Source organism: Ambystoma mexicanum, chromosome 9 (assembly GCF_040938575.1).
Source record: "Ambystoma mexicanum isolate Mex_15411 chromosome 9, UKY_AmexF1_1, whole genome shotgun sequence".
Taxonomy (NCBI): domain Eukaryota; kingdom Metazoa; phylum Chordata; class Amphibia; order Caudata; family Ambystomatidae; genus Ambystoma; species Ambystoma mexicanum.
Window position 1 is genome coordinate 692,646,589 of NC_090931.1, and position 20,328 is coordinate 692,666,916.

The 20,328-nt window shown below is 44.1% G+C and overlaps 1 protein-coding gene across 2 annotated transcripts in view; it reads right to left on the minus strand.

Annotated features, from left to right (window-relative positions):
- Nucleotides 1-467: 467 nt before the first annotated feature.
- Nucleotides 468-20,328, minus strand: part of INO80D (INO80 complex subunit D) — a 227,190-nt gene continuing 207,329 nt past the window's right edge. For both annotated transcript variants that reach the window (XM_069615563.1, XM_069615562.1), the window contains exon 11: nt 468-5,900. In XM_069615563.1, the coding sequence (XP_069471664.1) occupies nt 4,732-5,900 (1,169 nt within the window). In that variant the 3' untranslated portion in view covers nt 468-4,731. The remainder of the gene's footprint in view (nt 5,901-20,328) is intronic.

Genomic DNA, 20,328 nt, shown 5'->3' on the forward strand with positions numbered 1-20,328 from the left:
AGGTTAAAAAGGGGGGTTTGGGGGGCCCCCACCCCCCATTAGAAAAAAAAGAAAAAAATCCATTGAATGATTTTTTTTTTACGCTTTTTTTTTTAGATGGTAAGACATTCAATGCTTTGGCATTCAATGCTATGACTATAAACCCACAAATCCCATATACATATATATTTTTCTAACATATATATGTAAATGTACAATTCCCAATTGCAACATGTATATATATAAATATATAAACTATAAACATAGGAACGTCATGTTAATTCTCAAAACACTGACCCAGTTGCATCCAGTATTGAACACCTGAAAACTTTAAAACGTGTTAGGTCTGCTCTAGAAAGGATACACAAGTACCAGCGCACGGCAAAGGCGATTGTGTGCTTGTGTCAATGATGTAAGATGTACAAACACACCAGATTTCTATTAAAACAAATAGAATGATCGATCCTTAGAAATAAATTAAGACATGATGAAGGAGCTAAACCATTTTATTCTTTCATTTCATGTTAAGACTGCACATATAAATATACTACAAAAAGGATTAAAATTGCCACACTGACTCTTTGGTGTGAGGACAACAGTGCCAATATTTGCACCATAGGTGCTAATCTCATGACTTCCTCTGAAAAGGCCAGCAGCATCACAAATGGCAGTACCTGCCAAAGTGCAAAGGCGGCGGTGGGCAACATGTAATGTGTCAGAAAAGCATTGCGCAACTCCAAGTCCACAATCTAGACTACTGCTTGCAGCAAGGTTGCAGCAGAGAAACTGTTTGGTCAACTTGAGCCTTGAATGAAGGCGAGTCCTCAGATTTTTAGGAAAAAACTAATTGTACAGACTTTTCTCTAATGCAGTTTGTTGTAGAAATCACCGATATTAAATATGAACCACCTGAATAATCAAAACGAGACTCACATAAGGAGTTATTGGTCTTGTGCGTATATGTTCCACACACCAAAATCCAATTGTGAGCACATCAGCATGTCTAGATTAAAGGACTGGAGATGCTATTAATGACTAGATACAAGTGTCAATTTGCAATTAAATGTTGGCAAGACAATGAGACATAGTTTATGACTAAACCACAAATTCTCCTTGCTAATCTATAGCTGGAATTAGCAACAACCAGGAGAGGCCCCTGAACGAAAAAGGAATTTGTGATCCACCTGTAATGGTAAAACCCCTGTACCAAACCCCATTTGTGCCCAAGGTTGCATGCATTTCATATGCGTTTGTTGTGCAAATCAGGAGACTTAAAATGAATTGTGTTGACGGCGGGGATGTCCATTTTCATTGTCCTTAAACAAGACCTGGGTTAAAACATTGCCAAGGCAAAGATACTACTGCTATTACAATGCGTGTCAACGTATGAAGCAGTGAAGGGACCAGACTGCCTCTTCCTTGCCTCGTCTCAGTCATATTCTTCCGGGAATGTAGCCCCACACACAGTCTCCCGTTAGCCTCAAGATTGACATTACGACTATTCTTATTCTATTCCCCCTTTACTTCCCAATCTTTAAGAAAAGTAGAGAGCTAAACATGAAAGAGGGATATGTGGCTCTAAAAACGTGCTTGTGTTGTGGACCAACTTGGATGGTACCAACATCCACATAACAGGATTGTTTTCCAGCACATTATTATGGCATTGTGTGAGCCATGTAAAATGTAGAGGGGTGTGGGGTGAGGTATTAAATATACGTTGATTCAAATTCAAGCTGTACCAACAAGCCATTCAGTAACTACATTTTGGCAACAAAACACATTTCCAGTACATGAACCTGCCAAAAATTGCACAAATTGGCCAATCTGACATGCTAGGCTATCGAGAACCTCGTCAAACATAACAAAAACAGAAGATTTCATTTTGGACTTCGCAGCACACTGTGACTGAAACATACACCATCTAAGGAACCAGAACTCAATCAAGGTTAGTTCCAGAATTTCATTTTAATCCAAGACATGACTTCTAAACACAATAAATACATTACAAAACATACATAATCGTACTGCACCAAGGACCGACAAACTGAATTATTTAAAAAGTGGAATAAAAACAATTCTCCATGGTTAATGTACCTGGCCAGTTCCCTTCATACTTGAGTGTTAAGAAAGGGGAAAAGATAATGACAAAAAACAGGTTCCAATCGCCTTCCATTCACTGCCTCATCGAATGCACATCTGTGCATTTTGAACCAAGCGTGGAAAATAACTTCTTGCATGTCCTGTCTACTGATCTTGGGGTTGTTGGATCTCTCTGTTAAGTTAGATACGGATGCAAGTAATATGGCAAGATATTTGTATACCTAAATATTTAAATTAAATATGCTGGCCCTTTCTAACAGAATATTCTGTAAGGCATCCCATAGAACAGGACAAGCCAATAATGCTGTAATGTCTGGCAGAAGAGTGCTCGAAAGACGGTCCCTTAATGAGATTTGCGATGAAAAGAAAAGTCTAATGGAAACTAGGACACTGGAATAATGTTCATGAAAGTTCAGCTCCAGTCGAACAGACATTTTATTCCTAATTATTGCTCTTCCAGATTTAGATAAAAAGCTAATGATGGATTTGAGGAAAATGTAGTACAACTGTACACTCCAAGGCCAAAGAGTGGAATAAATGCCAGAGTCACTGAAACAGCCAACAAGCAACATGCTGCAGTCTGGTGCAATCAAAGGCTTTTCTGCAGGCGCCTAAGGCAGATACCATCTCATAGGTTGCACCTCATCACCAGGTGTTTCAAATAATGATCTCCTTACTAAACCTTTGGCAGCCTAATCATTACATCCACCATCAAAACTTGGACACGGATTCATGATTTCAATCTTCTCTAAGGCACATGGCTCTATGAGCAGCTGTTCCACTTTCTATGTATCCACAGGCATTGGAAGAGGCAAGATGCTCATGCGAGAAAAGAAATTGCCCCAAGAATAAACACTGCAAGATCACAGTTGTGGGGGTTCGCTATATTGCAAGCCATGTAACAAGCCACATGGTAATTGGTGGAAATTAATCACAGAATGGCCTATCGGTCTGGAGTAACACAATCAGTCTGGAGTGGTTATGATTCATTATGAAAGACTCACATACCCAAACTTCCTATTAAACATGGTGAAGAAAGTTCTTGTAAAGGGATAAAGCTAAACCTCGGAGTACAGAGGCTGCCACATAAACCCACTGCTGATTTATTTCCAGAAATATTGGGCACTTTTATTCTGCCTCTGTCGCTACACATTCAAAAGTTGGTTATTTACAAATCATCAGATGTCCTAATAACACAACAAAATCAATCAGAGGGCAAACATCCACATCAATTACAAAAAGTAACCTACAAATTTAGGAAACTAGATCTGAATTGGTAAGCCACAAACTTTGAGAAAAAAAACTCAACTGGGGACTAGTCAAGTCAGAAAGAAGTTCAGTACGGACGATGCAGATGGAATTCTGAAATTGTGTTTATGTTATGTGTACAGGACATTATGTGTAGCAGTTTAGCAGCATGTGGAATCCTGCTGGAGTAGTTCTCTGAAGCAACTTTGTTTTGACGTAGAGTTACTAAATACCACAATGCTGTTGCTGTGGTGTGTGACATGATAGACCACCACAAGAGTCAACAAAATCGTGTTTACGCTAACAGGGGATTCAATGATGGCAGAGTATTCCTTTAACAAGCAACATTCCTATGCTACCAAGCAACAACTGGCAGCTTCGGAACACCATTCATCGTAGTGCTACTGGAACATGGGCAGAGAAATGGAAACAAGTAAATAGAAAAGTAAAGGCATCAATACGTTAATAGCAGCTGCTAAGCAGTCATTCCATGATGTTAGGTAAGGTTAAAATCTGAAACTTAAACTTAAGAATGCGTATTGCAGTTCTAACTTGTCCATGTGGCTTTTCATCAGCAGTTATTTTTTCGTATTGTGCTACTGGTCACTCATTGGCCAGCCTCACCAAACCCAGACACCAATTGTGTTACCCTGCAAACCTTTCAAATCAGAAAATGCAAAGAAACCAAAAAAATCAGTAAACCCGAATTTTAAAGAACGGTCCCTTTTTCAATCTAAAAACATGATCACCCGACATACTACAAAGATCATGAAACTGTTCAACTTATTTGGGATGCAGTGTTTGGAGTTGGACAATGCCTATTCTTCGCAACGTTGGGAGACAAGACTCTGACAATGATGGTGAGAAATGGTCCAATTTTCCACGTTCCATTCTATGTTTTCACCAGTGTCAAGTCCTCTTGGAGCAGACCACCTACAACATTTATATTTGACACATCATCTAAATCAATGCGCATGACCCCCAAGGACTAGCATGGAGCAAAATTATTTGAGAGGTATTTTACCATTTCATGCTTACATAGCAGGGATCATTACTGTCTCCCCACCTCCTTTCCCTCATCGCCAAACAAGAGTACTTGGGTGCACGTCTGTCAGAATGAGGAGAGCCTGTTAAGAGTTCATAGCACAGCCTGAATACCGCAAAAAGTGTGCAGCAGGACAACTCTTGCTTACACTAAAAGAGGATTAGATCACCCTGTTTTGTGTGCATATATATATCTATATAATATATATAGATATACATACAAAGGTATATTAATATGCTTAAGGAAAAGGAAGAGGACATCACAGAAAGGAACCACATGTTCCTTGCACTCACCTGCCTCCACACACACACACACACACACACACACACACACACACACAGTGAGAAACAAACGACCAGTTAGGGGGTGGTGAATGAAGAAGACGACATGCTGTTGGTACTTGTAGCTGTGGCTGCCGTTACTGTGAAGCCTGTCGGAGGTGCTATCGAGCTGTGGCTGGGCTGAAGATCCTTGGGAATACCACTGTGAGAGCCAAGTTGGTGACCAAAGGCAGCACTGAACTGAGGAAGCTGCAGTTTGGGAGAAGTGGATGCAATCACATCCGAGGAAGAAGGACCCAGGCCACTAAAACTGGTCTGTGGTAACCCCGGGAGAACACTAGAGCTATTGGGGGTCATTGTCGAGAAGGCAGGATGGATAGCCTCGGAATGCGAGGTGGTAGGCGAGGTGGTAGGTGGTGTGGAGAGAAGATGTCCATCTGAACTGAGGATGTTACTAAAAGGAGACGTGTCACCAAGGTTGACCGGAAGGTTTCCCCAGTGAGTCCTGGAGTTGACAACTCCACTAAGTGAAACCTCAAGCTGGGTGCCAAGCAAGTGCTGTGCCATCATGGGCTCCTCTGTAGAGAAAGAAGTTGCCAAGTTATCACCAGTAAATGAGCTGGGATGTGGGGATCGGATATGGTCACTGTAGGGGGAGGGCACACGTTCACTGTCATAATGGCTTCCATGGGGAGAGGAGTGTGAGTGGTCACCACCAAAGTGCTGTCGGGAGGAAATAAGGTCTCCCACCTTGCTGAGTAACTGAGCAGGGAGAGACCTCTGGGAGGAATGACTGCCATCATTAAGTCCATGAAACGATCCTGGAAACGTTCTTTCCCCATGGCCACTCGGGTTTATTAGAGTGACAGAAGTAAGGCTGACATTGGCTGGAGCAGAGAACTGGCCATGAATAGGTCTGGCTAGGGGAGTGGATGAAGTGGACAAGCTTGCAGAGCGGAGCAAGGTCTCATCGAGGTCCAAGCTAGAGAAATTATCGTGCACAATCCGCCCATTTAGGAGTTCCCCAAGGTCTGTGTGGATATCTCGACTCAAGGTATGTAATCCTGAAGGTGCGATTCCTGTAGAAAAGACACTGATGCCTCGGTCAGACAGATCCCCTACTGTTACTCCATCTGAGTGGGAGAGCACTCCAATTGTACTCAGGCACTCCAGAGATGTCACAGCCTGTAAAGCCCGTTCCAGCTCCTCAGCTTCTTCTGTTGTAGGGAGCAGATCACCATTCTTACCTGAAAAAGGAAACCCCGCCAATAACAGACTAATTAATAACCAATGCATAAAATTCAAGAATCCTCTCATAAAACTGTCGAACATCTAAATATCATAATAAGACAATTATATTCAAATGTCATCAAAATTGGCTATGTTCAGATATTTTACTTTTTTCAAATAAATAAACAGAAGTCAGAACCAATGAGGCAATTTGCAGGGCTTTAATAACCCGAGGAACGATGAAAGACAGCAAGTAAAGCCATATCAGGTTAAGAATAGGGTAATGTATTTGTTAAATAGTTTGATAATGAACATGGAAATTACATTGATAAAAAAGTGATTGTTTTTATTTATTGTTATATAGTTGTACAAACCTTTAACATCAGCAACAATCCACAATAGATTTAAAACGCATAAAATCAATCAATATAATTAGAATTAATTAGTAATTCATCAAATTATTTACAAAAATTCCCAAGAGTAAAAAAGGAAAAAACATATCACCTCATATTCATAATAACTACATAAAAACATTAGTATCCCTAAGCAGTTGTAATAATATAAGTACCCAACTACCGCCAATACAATAAATGTTGCACGTCCCACTTAGCAATTATGCCAAAATATTACCCGATCACCCAGAGTCAGTACATTCTGAAACCTCTTAAAAAGGGTAAATCTCTTTCCTGCTAAAGCATTGCACACAGTCAATACATGCTTTAGAGTCTCCAGTTTATCCTGATCATTGCAAAATCTTAAATTGGCAGAGGCCAATGATAGCATACTATAGCTCAACAATATTTACTTTGTGTGAGCTGGATTCCATTAAAATCTTTAAAAAAAGGCACCTTGTCTATCTGGATCAACGGAAATATATGTAGCCAAAAAACTGGCTTGCTTGTGCTCCAGAGATAAGTGGATCACAGAATCATACCCAGGCATAACTTCGAGTGTGGCTATCCAGTCCAATTCAAACAAACATTTACATTTTCACAGGATTATCTATTAGTTCTTGACTAGATAAACCAGTATTCTTGAGCAGGTTGTTGGGGAGAATTCTCATTTGAGTGCTTAATTCCTCCCACCTTAGCGACCCCGAGCTCTTTTGCTGGATTTTAGGGCTTTTTGATTTTAACCCTGGAGTGAGTGAGCCATTTTTCTCACTCGCTCATGTGTTTTGACCCGATTTGGATTTTGTGTTTTCACTGTTTTTGGAGTCTGACAAACTCCATAGGCATCTACTTTTTTCAGTGCAGTGTCACAGAGAAATCCTTTACATTTCTCTGAAGGTTTAAATACATTTTCTTGTGTGAACTACTGTTCTCAAGAATAGTAAAATGAAAATTAACTTGACTTACCTTTTCTCTTTGTAGGTCCAGCAGACACGATCTTATGTGGAGTGCTGGGGGGGTTACTTAGTAGCCCCTTTTCCTACCTACTCCTGTAAAACATTTTATGTTACTCTCACCACTTTAAATGGCTGGTGGCAGTGGTTTTATTTTCCTACCATTGTGCTTTTCTACTGCAGGCTGAATCTTCAGCTGCAGTATAGCACCCATGGGTGACCATTTTGTCAAAATGGCCCTGGTCTCCTCCCCCTTCCCCCCTTTACAGTTTGTGAGGTCTTTCTTGGGTTTTACTCTTCGCGCCAAGCCCTTTGTTTTGAGTTTGCTGAGCTTCTGTGCTGAAACTTGCCTCTGGCTCCATTGTGTCTGGAAGGGCAGGAAGTGAGGGAGGTTCCCAAACTCCCCTGTCCTTTGTCTTTAGGAATGCCTGAATGTACCCAGTCCTGCTTGGCTGGCTGGCTGTCATTTCAGGACAGCCACCCTGCTGTTTGAGTGACTGCTAGGCTGTGCATGAATGGGAGAAACCTGCTTAGAAGGCGAGGGTTTTGGGAATGAAGACAAGAGTCAACCACTGGGAAGAACAACCCGACGGAGAAACCGTAAACGAAGCTTGCTGCATCCTCCTGGACCTTTGAATTGCCCGGTAAAGCCCTGCTGCTGTGCTGAAACTCCTTTTTTCGAACTGACAAGAGAAGCGCCGGGAGAGACAACTACTTCCCTTGGGTTAGTGGGACCAACTAACCCTGAGAACAACTCCACTTGACCACCTTCCCTGAATGGCTGTACTTCTTTGCTGCTGGAACCGAGTGCCAGGGGTCAAGAAATGTGTAGTCGAGTGCAACGTCTGCAAACCGGCCAGAAGCTCCAGGAGTCCCCCCACAAAACCCTCCAGAAGCAGGACGACCAGAGCTCGAGTCCCCTCACCAGAGTGCAGGACTCAAGGAGTGAAGAAGCCCAACTGGTGTCCAAGATCTGCGCTGGTGGTATTTACCGAGCGCTGACACCGTGAAGTGCTGCTGATCTGAAAAGAGCCCACAGCTGCTGCCGACCTCTGAATTACTGCCGCACAAGTCCTCCAGACGTCCTTTCTCTTGTCCCCACGGCTGAGGCCCAGGAACCCAGGATCTGCATCACTGCAACCAGACAGAAGCCAGCTGGACCACTCTTCTTCTAACCAAAAGGTACTGTTCTGACTTGGGGTACTTATCTCAGTGTCTTTAGCTTTGCTCTTCTCAGTTGAGGCTGCAGTAGCTGTGTTGCTAGAGTTGATTTCAGCTCTACCCTTCACAAGTGTAACAGTTTGTGACCCTACAAGACTTTGCTATCTAAGAAGTGCCTCAGCTCCATAGACTGTGCTCCAATTGACTTTGGCTGTCCTGGCTCCCTGCAGGCGCTTCTAGTCCATTTGATATTTACTGTCCATAAGAGGTGATAACTTGGTTTTTAACTATTATTGCTGGGAAAGGGTTTTGTCTAGACTTCATTGGAAGATGTAAGTGCTCACGTGCTCCAAGAACCTGTTTAAACTTTTTCCTTCCTGTAACCTTCCCTTTCTACCGATCTCAGAATCTGCAAAGTGTACTAGTGATACATAAATGCCAATACTGTACTAGTTAGTGAAGTCACCTCAGGGTGTAGGAGGTGTGTAAAGAAACATCTCTAAATTGTATCTAATAGCTTTGTGGTAATTCTGGAAAAATATGTTATAGTATATTTGATTGTTACATGCATTGCCCTGTTTAGAGAATGCTTATTTAATATTTTTTTTAAACTACACACCTTGAGTGTTAGTGTTACTTGGCTACTTGTATTTGTGGATTTCACTGCTACAGCTCTTCAGCTTATATTTACCCCCTCTTGAGATAAGCCTGGCTGCTCAGTCACACTACCAACATGTGTAGTACAGGCACATTTTGGAAAATTCTCATACAAATCTATCATCAATACTATCCAATATTCTTTTTAAATCACAAAACAAAGATTCACTCAAAGGATTTAAAATCTTTCTATAAAAAGACAGAGGTTTCCAAGCTCATCTTTTATCAGACAAGTATGGAACTCAGAAGTCTCAAGGCTCTCCTCCAAATCAAACCCTCCCAGTAAATTAAAACATCTAAAACCCATAGTGTCTGAACTTCTGTTCTATAGAAAATCTTCGAATCAATATTTGCTTGATAAAACTTTCAAACCAGAATGATATTGAATTTACCATACTTTGTATCCAGATAGGTCAACTGACTAGAAAAGGAAATTGCGCAACTTTTTCATCCACTCTTTAACTTGTTAATGTATATTGTTATGAAATAATTGGAAAACTAAGGTAGTTAAAACCATCTACCTTTTCTAACATGTCATTGCCAATCCACCATTGAAAAAACAATGTTTTTTTCCTCTTGGTACAATGCATTATTTTAGTTTTTACCAAACACATGTTTAGAGAATGGGAAAAGCCATAAATGGCAAAGGCATCAATTAAATACTACAGAGCGTTCAATCAAACATTTTAAAACCATCTGAATATGCCAACCATATGGTTTTTAAATAAGAGATTTTGGCTGATACAAATGAAACCAGATCCAGGTGGTCAACCTATGTCTGACCAATATGAATTAATAAGACAGAGTGATAAGATGCGACCCTGTCTAACTCTATTAAACATTACGAGAAAGGGCCTCATTGTACAACCCTGTGCCCCTAGTGTAGGTTTTCAGGTGTGTGGCCCACATGGCAGGGTAGGGGCTGGTGGCAGCTCCATGCTGAATTTGACAGGTACTCAGGTTCTCCTCTATTTTGGGGTGCCCAGGCCCTGCCAGAGGAATCAATGGATTCCTGATAGAAGGCAAGATGGCCCCTGTGGCCCCTTGGTTTCTATTGCGTGTTACCTTGTTTCCCAAAGTCCTGGGAAGTCCTGGGAAGTCCTGGGAAGCCCTGACTCTGTCCCTTCCCCTGACTGGGTGTTGGGTGGAAGAACCATATATGGCATTGTGGGGGGAAGTCGAGGCCAGGCATTCCATGTTATGGGTGTCTGGTTTCTGCATGTGTGTGACACAATGAATAGGAGAGCCCTGCCTGAAACGGACATGAATGCAGTGCGGTGTGCTGAAAGGCTGGATGCTTGCCCGAATCCACATTCCTTGTTAAGGGTGTCTGGTTGGAAGTGAATGGCCTGAATGCACCGTAAACCTGATTGGCTGCCTGCCTGCATGAATGCCCTTCTGTCTGATTGGCTGACTGAGCTTCGTTCACAGAGTGAATGAGAGACAGATGTGTATATCTGGGGACCTCTCACTTCACAATTTGTTCAGAAGCTGAAGTTGAAACTGCTTATCCATGAAGCGCAGCTGGAAGAACAACAATTGCTGCTGCTTTCCTTCAACAAAATCTAAAAGCTGTTGAGATTGTCGAGGACTGATCAAAGAGGACCTGGCTAGGAGACCTCTCCCTGAGCCAAAGGGGAAACATTGTGCAGAATCTAATCTTCCATCGAGGCACCCTGGAAGTCAGTCCCAGAAGGCGGTCGACTGGCTACGGGGTCCGCCGAGAAAATCTTGAAACAAAGCCCCAAGGCCGTCAAAGTCCATCAGTGTCGAGGATTTCAAAGTCTATTGCCAGTAGGAGGATTTCCGTAACCGCTGGAAGCCCATGAAGTCGTGTTGCCCAGAAGTGGGGACAGCTTGACGCTGTGCTGCTCGAACGACCGGAGCTGCACCGCTCCACCCTCCCAAGAACATTAAACAAAGGGCTCCCTTGCCATCACTGTCGACCGCGTTGTCCCGCCGAAGAAATCGAGGTTGTCAATGCCCGAGGAAAGTCTGCCAGTGGGTTTCCCGCCACCCGAAGTCCACAAAGACGCTGACAAGTGAAGCTCCGAAATCCAGCCGTGGTTGAGGCCCGTTCGTCGACGCCGACACCTGACGCCCGCTGCCAGACTACATTCTTCACTGAATCTTCTTTGCATCGAGGTGCACTGCATGCCTCATCGTCGCAGGAAATCGATGACGAGCACCGCCTAGGTCGAAGCTGCAGTCTTGAAGCAAGTGTTCACATTTCTTTGAGGAATCTCACCGCCCTGTGGCTCTTGCTTTAAAGGGAGTCCACTCTCGAGGGATCCCATCGACAAACTGTCAAAGAAACTTTTCTAACTCTGGTATATTGGGGTAGTTGAACATTTTTACCAAGAAACAAGACTATTTCAACATGAATGGACTGGGCCTGTTAATACTCTTTATAACAGGTTGGCTAGGTGGGGGGGGATCCTCACACAGAACTGCATCTAGGTACCTGGGGCCAGCATTCTGGCACTGTTTAACCCAACTCATCTTCCTTCCTATGGCTCTATGCTGATACACCTTGCTGTATGAATTGTATGTCATAACTGTTAGCTATACTCCTTTTAAAATGCATCAACTGCTAAGTGTGGTACCACAGACATTTGGGGTCATTACGAGTTTGGAGGTAGCCATGGTGCTATTAGCGCCATGGCTGCCTCCAAACTCGTGTCCGGGTTCCTTGAATGGGGACTTACCGGGTCATTCCAACCTTGGAGGACCCGGTAAGTCCCCATTCAAAATACTCATCCCCATTCCCATTCGAGCCCCCATAGGGCTCAATGGGAATGGAGAGGGAGCTAATAACACTCCCTGGTCCCTTAGCGGCTCCCGCTAAGGACCGCTGGTTTTACCAGCCGGCCTTAGTGGGACCCGCTAAGGGACCGCGTAATGCGGTGGTAAGGGGTTAACGACACCAGCATCCTTACCGGCGCCGTTAACCCCTTACCGCAGCCTCATAATGAGGCCCATTGTATATATCTGCCATATTAGAATTGCCAGAGTATAAAGTGTGTTATTAATTGATGTATATATCTTGAACCTTATTTATATAAAGTACTGTGTTAGCACAAAACAGTGTGTGGACATTCCTTTGTGGGGGGTCTTGGGGACTACACTGTACTTAAGAACCAGCCCGAATCACCTCCTGATAGTTTAAGCCTTGGTTGCTCGTCCATTCTACCATATAGAGAATCTTGGCTGGGGTGCTCTGAGCTTCTACTCTGCCATATAGAGGGCAGGAGTACACGTAACTCCCCCCCCTCCAATCTTTACATGGACAGGCAAGGGAGGTTCACCTGGGTAGGGTCTCCTCGGGAGTGGGGGAGAAGCACCTGATGGTGAGACCGGGTATCCCCATTTTCCACAACCCATCTAACCCCTATCATCCCTGCTTATTTCATGGGAAACTACAGCTCCCATAATTCCTCCCCACTTCTCATCTTTCTCGGCTCATTTGTGTTGTCAACGTGGAGTGGTGCCAGGAAGATTACCTCTACTGACTTGCAATAGTTCTGTCCCTTTAATGAGGCCAGGCAGAGTCAGGCATGTAATCCCAACTATGCACACCTGCCACTTTTTAACACCCATCAAGATAAAAAGTGGCGTGTACGGGAACACTGAGCGAGACTCGGTACGAGAAGAAGCAGCACTTTTGGGGTTGATGCGAACCAGACTATGGAAGATGGGAAGGCCAATGGGCTGATCGGCAGTTGCGAAGAACGAGAGAGAACCAGGCGAGAATTCCACACTTTTGGGAAGCTGTAAGCATTCCAAGACTGAAGCCAAGCGAGCGGAAAGGAGAAACCGTCAAGATGCTTCAAAGTGGCCCGCTCACCTCCCGGGTGAAAGGCGAAGTTGGGGAGGAGCAGAGGAGGCATTGGTAACGGCCTTGACTGCTGCATGAAAAGCGATGAAGAAAGAAGCCCAATTAACACGACAGGTGAGTTATCGAAGGCAACAAAAGCCTGGTTTGTGCTAAAAAGCAAAAACAACTGTAACCAAAAAAGTTAAAGGTTGCGTGTGTGCCGATAAAACGTGTAGTGGAAATGACAATTGCTGAATAGGGAAGAAAGCATACAAAGTAAAAGAGTGGTCCTGCAAGGCGGAATCGCACATTCAAAAGTCTCTGTGAAATGTTTGGTTCCCGTTTAATACACTTCAACTCAGAAGACAAGTAAGTAACCGCAATCCCGAACGAAAATTAGAGAAGTGAAAAGCAAAGTATGTAAACTCTGAATATGCCAAGAGGGCAAAGTATATGAACTTTGAAAGATGACTTATGAACTTTCAAAGATGCCAAGAGGGCAAAGTAAAGAGAATAAGGAACTACAAGTACCAAGAAGCATTGGTGTTGCGAGAGGAGGAAGAATGTTGAATTGTTTAAATAGAGGTCGAAGTGGTCATGCAGGTCATTGTAAAATCCTTGCAGTTTCTAAAGTCTGACAGTAAAAGATATAAAGACAAAACGTGGAGAAAGAAGACAACAGGCTCGAACCTAACAGAAGGAAGCCTGTGCTGAACTGTGGCAGAGTGAAAGTTGAAGTGGGGAAGGAAACCCCCACAAAGAGAATGACAGGCTGGAGTCTGGCAGACAGAAGCCTGTGCTGAATGGTGGCAAAGTAGGAATCAAGACCAGACCTGTGTATTTATGACAAGGCGGAAAAAGCCTAAGGAACTGATTGAACTGCCAAAAGCTTGAAGCACAAGCCTAAAATGTTGAAATGTGCCAGTAAGCCCAAGTGTAGAAGACTGATCGAACTGTGCCATCCACCTATCTTTTTAAAGAAACTCTCGAGAACCTGTGCTGCTGAACGTGGGGCAGGGAGTTGTTACCAAAGCTATTCTGACATTTCTTTTGAAACACTATATTTCCATTTAATTTTCAATTTGTATTCCTCAACACATTTGTCATTGCATCTGTTGTGTCTGTGTCCACTACTGATACCATGCCTTCCTTACAAGACCAACATGGGAGTACGAAGAACTCCTTGCTGAGAGTCCTTTCTCTAGACTGCTGCTGCAACATCCTCTCCAGAGTCCCCCCTTTCGTCACCATGACCAAGGAATAGGAGACTGGGTCCACCGCTGTTGCACCGTGAAAGAATCCAGCTGGATCTTCTTCATCACTCCTCAGGTACTGTGCGGCTCAGGGTAGCACTTACCTCAATCTATTTTGTCGCTCTTGGGTTACTAGAGTGCTGATTACAGTGTTTGGGTGTTCACCCATATCGTTCACCCAGGCAGAATGCTTGTGCACCTATGGGGAGCCCTTTCCAAGGTACCTGATAACTTTCTGACCAACAACTTTACCCTGTCTGCTTCTGTGTCTGACTTGCATGCCCTTCAAACTGACTCTGAAGAACTTGCAACTAGTTAGGGATGGACTTCTAAAGCACTGTGGCTATTGAAAAGTATTATAAGCCTATACCAGTATTGAACTGCTGTTGCTGGTGCTGGATAACCCTTTTTTATTCCAATAGAACATTTTCTGAGTGGCTATAAGGGATTTTACTTACCTTTGAACTGTGTCCATGGACTGTATATTTCATTACTATTGGTTTCCTCACCTGAAGTATGTTGAGGTTTTCTATTGTGTTGATTAGTTTAAATAGTACTTACTTAACTGAATATAACTTTGCATTGTGTATATAAAATACATGTCTATTTTACTATAACTACAAGTTTGTGAGCGTTTCTTTGGGCCAATTTTTTTACTAAGTTCATTGTACTCACCTGTACTGCCGGTTAGGACAGTTTTTCTGAAGTCTTACCAAGACTTCATAAAAACCATATTGGAGGCAGTACATAAACTCCACTCTTAGTAGAAGGCTGTACCGCCTGAGAATGTAGGTAGCATGGACAAAGCAGCCAGGCTTACCTTAGGAGGGAGAGAGGGCTGTAGCTTGGTACAAAGAAATTGCAGCATAAATGTGGCCCAAAGAAACACTGAAACACTATGTATTGTAAAAAGGGTTTATTTAAATACCAGTAGACTAGGGTCATTCTTGGGTAAGTATGTACTAAAACATCATAGAAACACAATCTTAAAAACCAACTCAATACCTATGGTATGCAAATCAAGGTATAACCTTATTCAGAGGAGCAAGGAGCAATTCAAGGTGAATCAAACCTAAGGTTATACATTCAAGATAGTAATATAATTTCTTGGGGAAGAAGACCAGGTTAGATATACATTTAGAATACAATCAGTATTTCAAGGGTAGCAGACCCTGTCAGTCATGCAGTGGCACTCAGTTATAGAAATCACATAATAAATCAACCCAGGTACAAGTATACACCTTACAACATTACTTTTTAGAACTCCATTTAGAGCTAGTAAAACAACTTTCTGGAGTGGCCTCAAGCTATTCCATGGTAAGTATGAACACTCAATTACTATTTTAGAATGCACTAGGCAAAGCAGGGAAAACAAACCCAATTGAACTTTAAGACACAATGGGCCTCATTACGAGTCCGGCGGTAACCGAGGTGGTAAAACCGCCTGGTTACCGCCGGACTCGCATTACCATTCCGCCTCCATGACTCCCGGAAATACCAGGGCATTATGACCCTGGTGTCCCGGGAATTCTGGAGGCGGAATTCGGTAAGTCCCCATTCCCATTGAGTCCCATGGGACTCAATGGGAATGGGGAAGTGGAAACACCGGCACCATCCCGTGATGGTGCTGGCGTTCCCACGTCCGCCTGCAGGCGGGAGGTGTTCAACCCGCCAGGTCAGACCTTGCAGGAAGATCACCTCCCGCCTGCAGGACTCGGGATCGGGCGGTCCAGAATTAACAGTGGCGGCAGGTTTACCGCCACTGTTAATTCCGGACCGCCCGACCTGTAATGAGGCCCAATGTGTTTCAAGGTAGGTAATTGACCCATTGGTAGACAACTATCCGCTATCCAATCGCTAGTTATACCCTGTATACTTTTAAGAAGAGTATAATACAGTTTGTACGATAAGTAAGAACTTTATGAAACTATTTTAGAATATCACCAAAGCAATTCAGGGAAGCACAACCCAGGGTTACAAGTGTAGATGAGCAGCAGCTAATCAAGGTAAGACTTTTCAAAGGAGCCTCCAGCTACTTAAAGGTGGGTATAAACCCTAAAACGGTGTGTTTAAGATCTGTATTAAGCAGACCAGGGGAAGCAAATACCAATGTTACACTTTAAGAATGACACAATGTTATTCAAGGCAGGTATACCCTATTGGTAAGCTTTTACACTCATTTACCAACACATTACTTTTTAGAAGGGGGAAAACACCATTCAGAGTTAGTAAATCAACTTGTTCAATTTTTAGAGGGACAGAATGCAACTCAAAGGTAAGCATAAACCAAATGACACTTTGTAACTTCTTTCACAGAGATAAAGTTACCACACTAACTTCTTTGGCAAGCAAGTACTTAGCACCATGGCTACCCCCTACCGCCGTCGGGAGTCCGGGTTCCCGGAATAGGGACTTACCGGTCTATTCAGACCCTTGCGGGACCGGTAAGTCCCCATTCCGGGAACCATTCCCCATTCCAGCCCCCATGGGGCTCAATGGGAATGAGGAAGTAGCAAATAACGGTACCGCTATTAGCAATACCGTTATTTGCTCTGAAGTCCCTCAGCGGGTCCTGTCCTTAACGTGTGGTCAGACCACACATTAAGGACGGGACCCGCTGAGGGACCTCGTAGTAATGCGGTAAGAGATTACCTGCACCAGTGCCCTTACCGGTGCCGGTAATCCCTTACCGCATTCCGTGTAATGAGGCCCAGAATCATGTTCTTATCCAGTCCTTCCCTAGTCTATTGCAGGAGTTCTCTCAGAGGCAGAAGAGGGACCATAGTGGTCTACGTGCCAGCTGTAGGCAGGTTCAGATGGGGTTCAGTTGCGGGAAAGTCAAAGTTCCATAGGAGATCTTCTTAAACAAGTAAATATTTGCTTTCAAAGTTAGTTAAAGTGTTTGGTGACTTCGCAGAAGGCTCCCTATATGTGTTACAGCATTAGGCCTGGGCAAGTGGTATTGGCAAACTCTCAACCACACTCAGGATGCACACCAGACTTAAGGTAAGTATTACCCAAGCCCACACGGTACCTTAGGAGAAAAGAAGAGCTTTGCCTTCAGGATGCAGCAGCACAGGACCTGGTCCCTGGTTTATTGGTCTGCAGACAAAATAACTGGATACTGTATGAGATCTTGCAGCAGCAGTCATCAGAGGAGGCTGCAGCAAAGGTTTCTTCACAGATTCACGCGGGTCTGTGGATTTGGTACCTTTTTACAGCAGACAGATGAATAACGAATATCATTGGTCAGATTCTCTTAACTATCTCGGTCCTGCACTCTGCTGAGGGGACTTCAGGGATTTAAAATCATGTCTCTGGAGCTCCAGCAGGAGTCCACCAAAGTTTCAGAGGGATTCGGACTTCAGAAGACCATGCACTGCACTCAGGCAGGAGGTCCTAGGGTATTGGCGATTTGCAGCCCAGCAAGGTCGCAGCACATCATGGAATGGCTCAAAATGCAGGTCTTCTTGAGACTAGTGGATCTCACCAGCAGTAGGATCCGCCGCATTCGGGACCCCCATGTCGATTGGAAGGAAGGGTTACATCAGGCTCCGCTTACACAGTAGGCTCTCTGGTCACTGGAAATCGCTACCAGCTCCAGTGGTCGACTTTTCAGCAGCTTCCAGGTTTGAAGAATGGATCAGGAACTCCAGCACAACGTCTGCAATCTCTCCCTGCAGTTTACAGAAAGAGGCAGTCTGGCTGGCCAATCAGGACAGCAAGCCACCAACTAGGAGATGGTTGCTTTCAGACAAGTTGAAAGTCAAAGGGCTGCAGAGTTTGGGCCTGCTCTCTCACTTCCTGTCTTCTCATACACTCTGGAGCCTGGGCCTGGAATCCAAAGGATTCCCGCCGAAGACAAAAAATCCACTGAGGTCGTTCCCACCCAGAATGGCAGCAGAAGATCTCAAACAACAAGCAAATGAGAAATGGCGAAAAAAGAAGGAGCCCACTGTTAGGCAAGACGGTATGCAGTACCATGTGGGAGACTGCACTAGCCTTGTCCTCTTGGCAATAGGTAACCCAACCTTTGGTACAAGTCTGTACTACACAAGTTGGTAGAGTGACTGAGCAGCCAGGCTTATCTCAAGAGGGGTCCATGTGAGCTGTAGGGTTGCAACATAGAGTTTCACAGTGACAAGTATCCAAATAACACTTACACTCAAGGTTTCGTGATTAAACAATTATTTATTAATTTAACAGTCAGTTTTAGAATAAGCCTTCTTTAGAAGGCAGCAAATATGAAACACTTAAATATACTTCAAAATACACACTCTCAGTTTCAATACATCAGTAGATACCCTTTTGGAATGGCACACAGACACTTCCTACACCCTGGTGTGGCTTCAATAACTAGGACACTGGACATTGATTTATTACTGGTACATTTGGTGCAATACGGAGTTTGGTGTCAAAAAGTAAAAGGTTAGGGAAGGAAACAATGTTTAACAAGGTTCTCAAACAGGTAAGCACTTTTGAACCTCTCCCCCCCACCCCCCATGCGATGTAGATGAACCCTTTCCCAGCTATACAAGTGAAGAATGTATGACTTTTGGAGGGACAGATCAAAACACAAAGTCAGAGGTTAGAGAGTATTCAGGGAGCCAGGCCAGCTATTTTCCATTGAGCAAAGTTAGGGGAGCGGAGGCACTTCTTGGGGGTAAGGAAAAAGTCTTGCACAATGTTAGAGTTTTGTAGAAAAAGAAATCACTCTTGGGCCACAAGCTGGGTGGCTTGTGATGTGCAAAGCTGAAAGCAACTCTGCAACAGGCAGCCAATGCAAGACTTAACTGACAGCTAGCAAGCTACGCAACAAGCGGTAAGTACCCCTTAGTTGACAGTACCTTAGTTCTGAAGAAATTGGTTCCAGCTGGCTTCTGTTCCTGTTGTAGTCTGGCAGATCCTGTTGTTCCTGGGTCTCAGTCGTGGGGACAAGAGGGAGGATGTCTGGGGACTCCTGCAATACGATTGGAAGGTCGGCAGCAGCAATGGGCAGAGTTCAGATCAGCGGCACTTTGCATTTTCAGCTTCTCCCGAACAGCACCACTGCGTTTCTTGGACACCTTGTGAACTTTCCTTGCTTCTGGTGTCCAGCACTCTGTTGAGGTGGCTCCGGCTTGGTCAGCCCTGCTTGGAGGCAGTCCAGAGGATCTTCCTGGAGCTCGGCTCCAGCTTAAAAACAATGCACTTGATTCTGGTGTTCCTGTCCCCTGGCACTCAGTTCCTGCATCAGCAATGGAAGTACAGCCAGCAGAGAGAGAATTTCCAGTCAAGTTTGTCTTGGGGGTCGATTGGTCCCACCAACCGAAGGGGAGAAGTCGTCCTTTGCAGGGTTTCTCTAGTAAAGGCGAATTCAGAGCTTCAGCACTGCAGCAGGGCTTCACCGTGCAAACCAATGGTCGACTCTGCCTTCCTTCCAAAAGACCTCGCCTTTTATGCAAGTGTCTCCCATTTATTTGCAGCCTAGCTGTCACTCACAGAGCAAGGTGGCTGTCCTCCAAGGACAGCTAGCCAATCACCTTTGGGTGCATTCTTGTAACCAAGGAGACTAAGCACAGGGAGTTTCGGAACCTCCCTCGCTTCCTGCCCCGCCTAACACGCTGGAGCCAGAGGCGGGCTTCGCCAGTGAACCCAGCCAAAGACAAAACGAGCAAAGGGACCGCGCAGAGTAAATCTCAAGAAGGATCTTAACACTAAGAAATGGCAAAAAAAGAAGACCCAGGCCATTTTGACAAAATGGGCACCCATGGGTGTTATACTGCAGCTGCAATTGCAGCCCGCGGTAAAAACACACAATGGTAGGAAAAAGTAAACCACTGCCACCAGCCAATAATTGTAGCAAGGGTAACATAAAAATGTTACATGAGAAGATAGACAAAGGGGATACTAAGTAACCCCTCCAGCACCCTAATGTAAGATAGTGTATGCTGGATCTATATAAGAGTAAAATGTAAGTAAAGTCAATTTCACTTTACTACTCTTGGAAACAGTAGTTTCTCTGTGATAGTGTACTGAGAGTGTGTGTCATAATGTAAAAAGATGATGGAGAGAGAGAGAACAAGAGAGAGATGGAGAGAGAGATAGAGATAGAGATGGAGAGAGAGATAGAGAGAGATGGAGAGAGAGAGAGATGGAGAGAGAGAGATAGAGATGGAGAGAGAGAGAGATGGAGAGAGAGAGAGATGGAGAGAGAGAGATGGAGAGAGAGA